The sequence below is a fragment of the Salmo salar genome, chromosome ssa12, assembly GCF_905237065.1.
Source record: "Salmo salar chromosome ssa12, Ssal_v3.1, whole genome shotgun sequence".
Classification (NCBI taxonomy): domain Eukaryota; kingdom Metazoa; phylum Chordata; class Actinopteri; order Salmoniformes; family Salmonidae; genus Salmo; species Salmo salar.
In genome coordinates this window covers 5937703-5950517 of record NC_059453.1, presented here as the reverse complement: position 1 = coordinate 5950517, position 12815 = coordinate 5937703, and the positions used below count along the sequence as shown (strand labels likewise).

The window sequence follows — 12815 nt, the reverse complement described above, 5'->3', positions numbered from 1 at the left end:
TGTGTTTCATTGAGTTAATTTGTGTAACTTGTCATCAAGCTCAAGGTGTATGAAAATGTGATGACGTTGTTGATCTAAAAAAACACTCACTACCTCATGAATTTTCCCATCAGTATTACTAAAACACTCACTACCTCATGAATGTTCCCATCAGTATTATTAAACACTCACTACCTCATGAATGATCCCATCAGTATTATTAAAACACTCACTACCTCATGAATGTTCCCATCAGTATTATTAAAACATTCACTACCTCATGAATGTTCCCATCAGTATTATTAAAACATTCACTACCTCATGAATGTTCCCATCAGTATTATTAAAACATTCACTACCTCATGAATGTTCCCATCAGTATTATTAAAACATTCACTACCTTATGAATGTTCCCATCAGTATTATTAAAACACTCACTACCTCATGAATGTTCCCATCAGTATTATTAAAACATTCACTACCTCATGAATGTTCCCATCAGTATTATTAAAACACTCACTACCTCATGAATGTTCCCATCAGTATTATTAAAACACTCACTACCTCATGAATGTTCCCATCAGTATTATTAAAACATTCACTACCTCATGAATGTTCCCATCAGTATTATTAAAACACTCACTACCTCCTGAATGTTCCCATCAGTATTATTAAAACATTCACTACCTCATGAATGTTCCCATCAGTATTATTAAAACACTCACTACCTCATGAATGTTCCCATCAGTATTATTAAAACACTCACTACCTCATGGATGTTCCCATCAGTATTATTCCATGTCAGATCAAATAATGTGCTGATTGTAAAAAGGATTAGATTGTCTGAGTAGAATTAAAATATGAAATGCCCCTAATAAGACGTTCATTATAAAATGTATAGAAATAGAAGTACACCATGTAGGCACATTAGGGGTTAGGTGCTTATTGTGATGTCTGTTTGACTGACTGACTGTTTTTCATTGTCATTCATTAATAAAATATGCACTGACTAACAAATGGTTCTCTTTGTACGTTTCCAAATAATAACAAGTATTTGATGAAATAAGTGAAAAATGTACTTTTTGTCTGAAAATATAATACAAAATGTTACCAACTACGTTACCCACTCTAGACAGCAGATGGCGATGTGCGTCTTTCACTAATAATCTAGTGGACATGACGCGTCAACCAACAACAACCAGGGTTGCCATGTTCGGCATTTTCTAGATAAATTGTGCTACTTTGAAAAGGATGTGGTGGGTGAAAATGTATTGGTCGCGGATTGCAGGTTCTGGGCCACTTCTAATTTGCACAGCGGCCGCCATGGCATTTTTCTTAAAGATATATACTTTATATACTTCACTGTGATCTGCTGCTGCTGACTCAGGCAGTCTGTTGCTGAGTGGATGAGTGTTGGGAGGGGGCGGGCAAGAAGGGGTGGGGGGGGGTGAGACAGAGCTTTTTATTTGACCCTTTATGTAACTAGGCAAGTCAGTTAAGCACAAATTCGTATTTACAATGACGGCCTACTTATAACCCCACCGCAAATTCTCCCCTAACCCGGACGACGCTGGGTAAATTGTGTGCCGCCCTATGTGACTCCCGATCACGGCCATTTATGATACAGCCCATAATCGAACCCGGGGCTGTAGTGACGCCTCTAGCACTGCATCGCTGTAGTCTTAACGGTTTGTAGTCTTAACATCTGGGACATAATAACGTCACAATTGCCAGTAAATTGCCTAATATTCGTTTTTTATTTTTTTTATTCATCCAAGTGTTTCTTGCATAGAGGTTGAGATCCTCTGTCCAACTTTCATCCCTCAAACTCTCCTGTTGGATTTATATATAGTTATACGCATGCCATACGGGATTTATTTACAATCATAGCAGACAAACGAGTTAAATCGAAATCCATTGATGGAAAATAATATGGCAAATTTAATTAGGGCGAATTATAATTTCTCTTGCGACATTATTAAATTATTTTTAGTCACCTTTAGCTCGCAAGAATTATTGTTTCAATGGAAAACCGAATGTTGCTTCTTACATCGTTACAAGTTAAGTTGATATTCCTACGTAAATCGCTCGATAACGTCATAGAAAAGGAGTTTGACTAAATGTTGCAACTCCGATGTTGCTGCGAAATGTTTTTCTTTTTTTAGAGAGGCGGGATCGTTTTCAGGCCTTCTGGGCGGGTTTTGAGTGGTCATTGTTATAGATAGAAATTGATCTAGATCTGGCAACCACAACAGCAGCTAGTCAGCCACCATTGTTCAGCAACCTCGGTAGCTTGCTAACAAACAGCAGAAACATGGAGCCCTTTAGACACTATCGGTGATTATTTGAGTATTAGCCATTTTGTTTTCAACACACTTTCGTCGTATCTACCAGTTACCCCATTTAATAGCATATTTACGTTGTTGTTGTCAGTCAACTAGATGGATGGTTAAATTACCACTACGTTAGCGAGATAACATCCCCGACCATGAGTTCCCTAAGCTACTCCCTCCCTGCTAAAGAAGAGGAGGTCGGATGGACGGAGAAAGACGCTCCCGTGAAAGAGGAGAAGGAAGAAGAGGATGTCACAGTAAAACAAGAAGTAGAGGGTGAGGCTGTTACAGTGAAAGAAGAAGAGAAAGACGTTACAGTGACAGAAGAGGAAGAAGCTTTCGGAGTGAAAGACGAGAAGGATGTTACCGTGAAAGAAGAGGAGGAAGAGAAACAAGACGATGCGGTTTTTGGAGTGAAAGAGGAGGCGGCGATGACAGTGAAGGTAGAGGAAGACGTTTTTAGAGTGAAAGAGGAGGGGATGACTGTCTCGTTGGAGGAAGAGGAGACTGGAGATCTTATTAAAACCAGTGAGTACTGTCTCAAAAACGGGTAAAAACGTTGAATATGTGTGTTTTTTAAGAGGAATTGTACTGAAATTGTTTAGTTGCATATGTTGTTCTGTACTGTAGGGATTGTTAAAGTTACAAAAAAGTGGGGACCACCAAAAAACCGTAACGGATTAAATGCATTCTACTATTCTTTCTTTTATAAAGGTAGATAGCTGATTTTATATTCCTGCACTCTGTATGATTTTAATAGGTTCTCCATCGGTGGATGGAATGAAAAATGTAATATAGAGTCCTAGACAGAGTCTTGTCCATCAGTCGCTGTGGATGGAGTGGAACATTAAATATAGAGTCCTGGACAGAGTCTTGTCCATCAGTCGCTGTAGATGGAGATGGAACATTTAATATAGAGTCCTGGACAGAGTCTGCTACATCAGTAGATGGAGATGGAACATTAAATATAGAGTCCTGGACAGAGTCTGCTACATTAGTAGATGGAGATGGAACATTAAATATAGAGTCCTAGACAGAGTCTGCTACATCAGTAGATGGAGATGGAACATTAAATATAGAATCCTGGACAGTCTGCTACATCAGTAGATGGAGATGGAACATTAAATATAGAGTCCTGGACAGAGTCTGCTACATCAGTAGATGGAGATGGAGATGGAACATTGAATATAGAGTCCTGGACAGAGTCTGCTACATCAGTAGATGTGGATGGAACATTAAATATAGAGTCCTGGACAGAGTCTGCTACATCAGTAGATGGAGATGGAACATTAAATATAGAGTCCTGGACAGAGTCTGCTACATCAGTAGATGGAGATGGAACATTAAATATAGAGTCCTGGACAGAGTCTGCTACATCAGTAGATGGAGATGGAACATTAAATATAGAGTCCTGGACAGAGTCTGCTACATCAGTAGATGGAGATGGAACATTAAATATAGAGTCCTGGACAGAGTCTGCTACATCAGTAGATGTAGATGGAGTGGAACATTAAATACAGAGTCCTGGACAGAGTCTGCTACATCAGTAGATGTAGATGGAACATTAAACATCTAGTCATTATACTGTCAGACCCCATGACCTCTGAACCCTAAATGATACAGACATCATCTAGTCATTATACTGTCAGACCCCTTGACCCCTACATGATACAGACAACATCTAGTCATTAACCTCGGCAAGACGGAGCTGCTCTTCCTCCCGGGGAAGGACTGCCCGTTCCATGATCTCGCCATCACGGTCGACAACTCCCTTGTGTCCTCCTCCCAGAGTGCTAAGAGCCTCGGCGTGACCCTGGACAACACCCTGTCGTTCTCCACTAACATCAAGGCGGTGACCCGATCCTGTAGGTTCATGCTCTACAACATTCGCAGAGTACGACCCTGCCTCACACAGGAAGCGGCGCAGGTCCTAATCCAGGCACTTGTCATCTCCCGCCTGGATTACTGCAACTCGCTGTTGGCTGGGCTCCCTGCCTGTGCCACTAAACCCCTACAACTCATCCAGAACGCCGCAGCCCGTCTGGTGTTCAACCTTCCCAAGTTCTCTCACGTCACCCCGCTCCTCCGCTCTCTCCACTGGCTTCCAGTTGAAGCTCGCATCCGCTACAAGACCATGGTGATTGCCTACGGAGCTGTGAGGGGAACGGCACCTCCGTACCTTCAGGCTCTGATCAGGCCCTACACCCAAACAAGGGCACTGCGTTCATCCACCTCTGGCCTGCTGGCCCCCCTACCTCTGAGGAAGCACAGTTCCCGCTCAGCCCAGTCAAAACTGTTCGCTGCTCTGGCACCCCAATGGTGGAACAATCTCCCTCACGACGCCAGGACAGCGGAGTCAATCACCACCTTCCGGAGACACCTGAAACCCCACCTCTTTAAGGAATACCTGGGATAGGATAAAGTAATCCTTCTAACCCCCCCCCTTAAAAGATTTAGATGCACTATTGTAAAGTGGTTGTTCCACTGGATATCATAAGGTGAATGCACCAATTTGTAAGTCGCTCTGGATAAGAGCGTCTGCTAAATGTCTTAAATGTAAATGTAAATACTGTCAGACCCCATGACCCCTACATGATACAGACAACATCTAGTCATTATACTGTCAGACCTCATGACCTCTGAACCCTACATGATACAGACAACATCTAGTCATTATACTGTCAGACCCCATGACCTCTGACCCCTACATGATACAGACAACATCTAGTCATTATACTGTCAGACCCCATGACCCCTACATGATACAGACAACATCTGGTCATTATACTGTCAGACCCCATGACCTCTGACCCCTACATGATACAGACAACATCTTGTCATTATACTGTCAGACCCCATGACCTCTGAACCCTACATGATACAGACAACATCTAGTCATTATACTGTCAGACCCCATGACCCCTACATGATACAGACAACATCTAGTCATTATACTGTCAGACCCCATGACCCCTACATGATACAGACAACATCTGGTCATTATACTGTCAGACCCCATGACCTCTGACCCCTACATGATACAGACAACATCTAGTCATTATAGTGTCAGACCCCATGACCTCTGAACCCTACATGATACAGACATCATCTAGTCATTATACTGTCAGACCCCATGACCTCTGAACCCTACATGATACAGACAACATCTAGTCATTATAGTGTCAGACCCCATGACCTCTGAACCCTACATGATACAGACATCATCTAGTCATTATACTGTCAGACCCCATGACCCCTACATGATACAGACAACATCTAGGTGTCGTTATACTCCCTATAGTGTGCTCTAACATATGGAGTATGTCTTGATTCCGAAATACAAATTGTCATGTTAATTTATTCAGCATTCAAATATTCATCTCAAAAGTCCTCTTTTTTTTATTTGGTTCATTTGAAGGCATATTGTTTGTCACAGTGTATTCCACAAGTAGGCCTACTTCACATGCCGGGAGTGGGCTCTCTTGTTCATTTTGAAGCTGTGCTTCATTTTATGAGCTTCACCAACACAGTGAATGTGAAAATGCATTTAAAAAAAGGGACCTCTCTCTGTTGGTGATTTGCTGAATGTGCAATCGTCAAGGAGGGATGTGATTGGTTAATGACCTACAATGTACATTTCCATGTATAAAATGGGTGATATCTTCAGAGAGTGCCCACTCTGGAAATGTGACCTGCTTGAAAAATATTTAGTTTAAAAAAACCAAATCTAAGAAGAAGTTAAATCAAAAAGGGTAATTTTCAGATCTTTCTAATGTTGAATAAATGAATGAATGTTCATATTTGAAAGCTCACTATAAGGCAACTAGATTCAGCCGCAGGACAATTTTCTTTTTTCTTTTTTTTTTCTTGAGGGGAAGGTCAGGGTGCCGGAACTTAATTACAAAGAATTTGTTGACTGCAAGAAGCCCAAACAAATCTAATGTTTGACTAGAACATAATCATTTCAAACCTTGCTTACATCACGTCGTGTCTCTCTATTATGCGTGTGAATACTTAGGAACAGATTTCTTAAATTACAATCACTTGGAGCTGATTTTTCTGGTGTTTTTTTTTTGTCTTATGTCCAACAATATAATTTTTTTATCTATATTTATTATTTATTTATTTTCTCTGAAAACTTGGTTGGGACAAATAAAAACACCCGTGGGCCAAATTTGGTCCACGGACCGACAGTTGGGGAACCCTGCTATAACTAGCGTAAGACACCGAGATGTTGTCCGTATCATGAACGGTTCACAGATCATAGGGTCTTAAAGGAAGCATGTATAGGTCTCCCAATTAAGTTTCTATGTGAGAATTGCCAGAACAATCTGAGATGCCCAACATATATTTTGGGGTTTGTCCTGGCGCGGAATTGTCCTCTCACAAAGATTGCTTAACATCTTCCGCTTCGTATGAACAATATTTGAGGCAGTGGACTGATGAAATGATAGGGTTGCTTTGTCTTACCTTGCTTCAAGGGGCTGGGTTACCAGAGCTACATCCAGGAAGAGAAGCGCTTCAAGGGAGGGGCCGTAGAGCTAGCCGGCAAATAAGCAGGGGGAGACGGGAGGTACACCGGGCCACTGGAGAGTCAGAGGGTAATCTGATGGGTATTCCAGAGAGAGAGCTATGGCGAGGGAAATCCCAAATAAATACATTCCCAAGGCAATAATCCAGAGCTGGGTCTGGGAACCAGGAGGCTAGCAATCAGAGGAAGAATCTAAACAGGTAGAAGTGATCAAAGCAGCACAGTCCAGACTCAGACGTTGGCAAACAGCCAATTAGCAAGCTTGCTAGCACTATTAAACCAAGGTTGTAAAAGTCACAAAACTCCCTTAGGCTTAAAAGTTGACAAAAACAAACAGAAGAAGACGAATCAAAGCTAACGGGTAAAAACAGGTACCAGGCATACGCGGCAGTCAAACACGACGCCAGCAGATGTTCTCGCCCAGATATGACTTCACTGACACGATGACATCGTATTTAATGACCTTTTGACCCAGACTTCTGACACACAAATTGTAATGTCTCAGCAATGGTATAAAGACATGAAACAAAGTGCACTGTGCTTCTGAGAGTATGTTGTATCAGCTTGAAAAGCAATGTTTATTTTACCCGCATAACACCCTACCATGACTACTGCCATCCTACCACTACCAGGACTGTTTCACAACCATAAATACTTTAAGCACACATTTCTTCAGTAAATCTAATTTTTGAGTAATATGTTTGTCTTTGGCAGGAGAGAGAACAGACTTTCATTCTGACAGTGGGAAGAGTCCTTCAGAGGAACCAGAGACGTCCAACCCAGCAAGACGACACTGCTGCTCCCAGTGTGGAAAGAGTTTAACTCAGTTAGGGAACTTGAAAATACATGAACGAATACACACCGGAGAAAAGCCTTACCAATGCTCCCATTGCGGGAAGAGTTTTACCCAGTCAGGGTACTTGAGAACTCATACGAGAATACACACAAGAGAGAAACCCTACCAATGCTCCCAATGTGGAAAGAGTTTTACCCAGTCAGGGCACTTGAAAGAACATAAGAGAACACACACAGGGGAGAAGCCTTACCAATGCTCCCAATGTGGGAAGCGTTTTACCCTGTCAGGACACCTAAAAGTGCATGAAAGAACACACACAGGTGAGAAGCATTTAGCAAGACCACACCACTGTTCCCACTGTGGAAAACATTTTACTCAGTTAGGGAACTTAAAAATACATGAACGAATACACACAGGAGAAAAGCCTTACCAATGCTCCCATTGTGGGAAGAGTTTTACCCAGTCAGGGTACTTGAGAACCCATACGAGAATACACACAAGAGAGAAACCCTACAAATGCTCCCAGTGTGGAAAGAGTTTTACCCAGTCAGGACACTTGAAAGAACATAAGAGAACGCACACAGGGGAGAATCCTTACCAATGTTCCCAGTGTGGGAAGCGTTTTACCCTGTCAAGTCACCTAAAAGTGCATGAAAGAACACACACAGGGGAGAAGCCTTACAAATGCGCCCAGTGTGGAAAGAGCTTTACCACATTAGTTCAATTGAAAGAACACAAAAATAAACACACAGGGGAGAAGCCTTTCCACTGCTCCCAGTGTAGAACAAGTTTTACACAATCAGGAGGCCTAAAAATACATATGAGAATGCACACAAAAGAGAAACCCTACCAATGCTCCCAGTGTGGAAAGCGTTTTGCCCGGTCAGGGCACATGAAAGAACATAAGAGAACACACACCGGGGAGAAGCCTTACCAATGCTCCCAGTGTGGGAAGAGTTTTACCCTGTCAGGGCACTTAAAAGTGCATGAAAGAACACACACAGGGGAGAAGCCCTACCAATGCTCTCTGTGTGGAAAATGTTTTACCACATCACAGAATCTTAAAGTACATGAGAGAATACACACAAGATAGAATCCTTACCACTACTTCCAGTCTGGACATTGATATTTTACATCACATGAAGAGGGAGTGGTTACAAAATTGATTGGACAACACCTAGTAAGCAATACTATACACATTAAAAAGCGAAATAATGTAGATATGTTATTATAAAATTCAACTCAAAGCTAGAAGCATCAGAGCTCCTAGAAAGGTAGTTCTACCCTTAAGTATGACTGGGCAAAGCCATATTAAAGGTTAGAACTAATATGGCTTTGCCCAGTCATATTTAAGGTTAGAACTACCTTTCTAGGAGTTCTGATGCTTCTAGCTTTGAGTTGAATTTTTTAATAACATATCTACAGTATTTCCCTCTTCAAATTAGAGCTGATTGGAAAAAGCTGTTCAAAAGAGAACAATGTATTAACATTTCTTTGTACTCCCTAAAAGGCCATGCAGCCGAAATGCATCTGATCTTAAAACTTTGTTTCTATTGAACATGCCATACAAATAAAGTCATTTTAATTAATTAGATGAAGAGTGCCTTGGTCCTCTCTTTCATGACCAATTTACCCCTTTCACCAAAGAGTACCTTCTGTCTACCAAAATCTACTATTGTCTACCAAAATCTACTATTGTCTACCTTACGAGTGCTTCCCTTCCTCCTCTTTTTTTCTACAAGGAAATGAATCATTTGAAATTAATTCCTTAGGCCCTAATCTATGGATTTCACATGACTGAGAATACAGATATGCATCTGTTGGTCACAACTGCCTTAAAAAAAGGGTAGGGTGTGGATCAGAAAACCAGTCAGTATCTGGTGTGACCACCATTTGCCTCATGGAGTGCGACACATTCCTTCGCATGGAGTGCTGGATATTGGCGGGAACTGGAACACACTCTCGTACAAGTCGATCCAGAGCATTCCAAACATGCTCAATGGGTGACATGACTGGTGAGTATGCAGGCCATGGAAGAACTGGGACATTTTCGGCTTCCAGGAATTGTGTACAGATCTTTGCAGCAAGGGGCTGTGCATTATCATGCTGAAGCATGAGGTTGTGGCTGAAACATGAGGTGATGGCTGAAAGGAGCCTCTTGCCCACACAATTTGCTTAATAGAAGGAAGTTGAAATGATTTACACTTTTACTTTTGATTAATTAAGCATATTTACAACCAAATACTTTTAGACTTTTACTCAAGTAGTATTTTACTGGGTGACTTCCACTTTTACTTGAGTCATTTTCTATTAAGGTATCTTTACCTTTACTCAAGTATGACTATTTAGTACTTTTTCCACCACTGGTTTCTAACATGTATTGACTCAGGGTGGGGAATACTTATCTAATCAAGGTATATTAATGTTACATTTTTCATTAATCTTAAAAAAAAAAAAAAAATCCACTGACTTTACAGAGTATTTTATCTAGATAGTTGACAAAAAAATGACAATTCAATCCATTTTAATCCCACATTGTAACACAATAATATGTGAAGAAATCCAAGGCGGGTGTAGACATTCTATAGGCAATGTTCTAAAGACTCCAGCCAACCAAAAGCCATAGACTGTTCTCTCTGCTTCTGCGCAGCAAGCGGTACAGGAGCATCAAGTCTGACACCAACAGGCTCCTGAACCAACACAATCTCACAATCAATTCATGCAAATATGTACAAAAAAAGAATTTCCGTAGATTTTGTGCGTTTTTTGTGTGGCTTAATTCGTGTGAAAATACACACATTTTTTTGCAACTCAATTCGTAGGAAAATACATAGGTTTTTGTGAGACTTCATTTATAGGAAAATACATGGAGGGGTGGGGCAAACTTCGGAACAAACATTTTAAAGTTATTGGAGCAATGCATTTTGGGTAATGGGGTTCTACACTGCCTTTTTTTGTGTCCCACATTTATTTATATAAAAAAACAAACGTGTTAACAATCCAATATTGTTAATCAACCAGGTTGTCACCGAAATACTTATAATATAATAGTAGCCTTCCGTTTTTACATTTTTATTAAAGCCAATGCTGTTCTCTATGCTTGTTTTCGCTTAATACTTTGGGATTCTGGTGCTGTCGGAGTTTCATGAGGGTTGCCAGATTGGAGTAAAAAACTGTTTTTGTCAGTTTTTTGTATGGTATTGATGAAAGTGTTTGGTTGGGGAATAGAGATACATTTTCATGATGATATATTCATTTATCAATAAAGGTGGAGAAATAGAAGACCTGCAAAAAAATATGTTTGTTTTAAATTCTCCTGGTGCAACTGCATGGTATTTACAACTAAAAATGAGTCTGGACTATGATCAATTAAACCATGTCTATAACGAGTCTGGACTATGATCAATTAAACCATGTCTATAATGAGTCTGGACTATGATCAATTAAACCATGTCTATAATGAGTCTGGACTATGATCAATTAAACCATGTCTATAATGAGTCTGGGCTATGATCAATTAAACCATGTCTATAACGAGTCTGGACTATGATCAATTAAACCATGTCTATAACGAGTCTGGACTATGATCAATTAAACCATGTCTATAACGAGTCTGGACTATGATCAATTAAACCATGTCTATAATGAGTCTGGACTATGATCAACTAAGCCATATCAACGCAGTTAAACATGTAAAATCCTGAATTATGTTGGTTTACACTCATGGCTTTTCCAAGGTCGTTTCATGATGATTATTACTGTTGTGTGAATTATGTTATATTCTTAGGCTATTGTAACAAGGCATATGCCAGCATTGTAGGCTTACTGCCTCTGCCCAGAGGAATACTAGGCTTTCATGGCAACGGCCATTGGCGCTCACTTTGCCACGTATGAGCCCTGGTTAGAGTCCCTGTTGCAGCTTTCACTTTCTTCCGCTACATTGGTGGCAGCGTTAGGATCACATCCAGCACACGTCTAGTTATGTGATCTAGTGGTGGGAAGCGTTCTGTTTTTCAACATTGTGTTGGGTGTAATTACATTGATGTATCTAGTGAACAATGGATAAGCAACAATGGGTTATGACGGATAGAAGTAGTCACTACAGGTGTGATCAAACCTTACATCCAAGTTGCCTGAAGCTGAATGGAAAGTGCAATGCCCTGACCAGTAATTCAGAGGAAAATCCTCTGTGACTGTCTAATTTACATAAGTTAACTTACCAGTGTGGACCCAAAACAAAACACATTCTACACATTTACAATGTGTTGTTACAACCATGGTGTTCTGTTGTTACTGAAACTTATATCAAATAACCTGACATTGATCTACATCACATGGGTAGACAAATAATGTAAGAGTGTTATGCAGATCAAACACAACTATCCTTTTTAAAGATGCAAACCAGTAATATGAATCACTGTTGACCATCCTGTTGACCATCCTGTTCCCATCTAATGAGATGGATGGAGGATTTACTACGGCCTAGAATCAAGGCCTTTCCTGTTCCCATCTAATGAGATGGATGGAGGATTTACTACGGCCTAGAATCAAGGCCTTTCCTGTTCCCATCTAATGAGATGGATGGAGGATTTACTACGGCCTAGAATCAAGGCCTTTCCTGTTCCCATCTAATGAGATGGATGGAGGATTTTCTACGGCCTAGAATCAAGGCCTTTCCTGTTCCCATCTAATGAGATGGATGGAGGATTTACTACGGCCTAGAATCAAGGCCTTTCCTGTTCCCATCTAATGAGATGGATGGAGGATTTACTACGGCCTAGAATCAAGGCCTTTCCTGTTCCCATCTAATGAGATGGATGGAGGATTTTCTACGGCCTAGAATCAAGGCCTTTCCTGTTCTGATCTAATGAGATGGATGGAGGATTTACTACGGCCTAGAATCAAGGCCTTTTCCAGCCATGAAGGACGAAGCTGGGCCCCTCTCTTGGAAGACTGAACTCAAGTTAGGGGTTGTAAGTCAGACTCTCCTATACCACTTTGCCCAACATGTTATACCCCAGAGGTTGTAAATAAACTATTATTAAGGTAATGGAACTTGTATAGGGCTGTAAACCCCATATCCAAATGTCCTCAGACTGAGAATTTCTCACCACTTATTTAGAGAGCAATTTCCATTTTATACACAGCGAGTGTCCATTTATTTACACTAGTGTTT

General features: G+C 40.8%; 1 protein-coding gene across 1 annotated transcript; it reads left to right on the top strand.

Moving 5' to 3' along the window:
• The first annotated feature begins 2165 nt into the window (after positions 1–2165).
• LOC106594320 (zinc finger protein 2 homolog) lies at positions 2166–8862 on the top strand. The gene is made up of 2 exons (XM_045690552.1): positions 2166–2840; positions 7558–8862. Exons 1-2 carry the CDS (start codon positions 2468–2470, stop codon positions 8730–8732), a joined length of 1548 nt encoding a protein of 515 aa, XP_045546508.1. The 5' UTR covers positions 2166–2467; the 3' UTR covers positions 8733–8862.
• Positions 8863–12815: the final 3953 nt, after the last annotated feature.

What these genes read in the sequence shown, in the direction of transcription:
- LOC106594320 (XM_045690552.1), top strand. Translation starts at nt 2,468, where the DNA reads ATGAGTTCCCTAAGCTACTCCCTCCCTGCTAAAGAAGAGGAGGTCGGA. An exon ending in TGGAGATCTTATTAAAACCA is followed by an intron (nt 2,841 to 7,557) that starts GTGAGTACTGTC and finishes TGTCTTTGGCAG; the next exon opens with GAGAGAGAACAGACTTTCAT.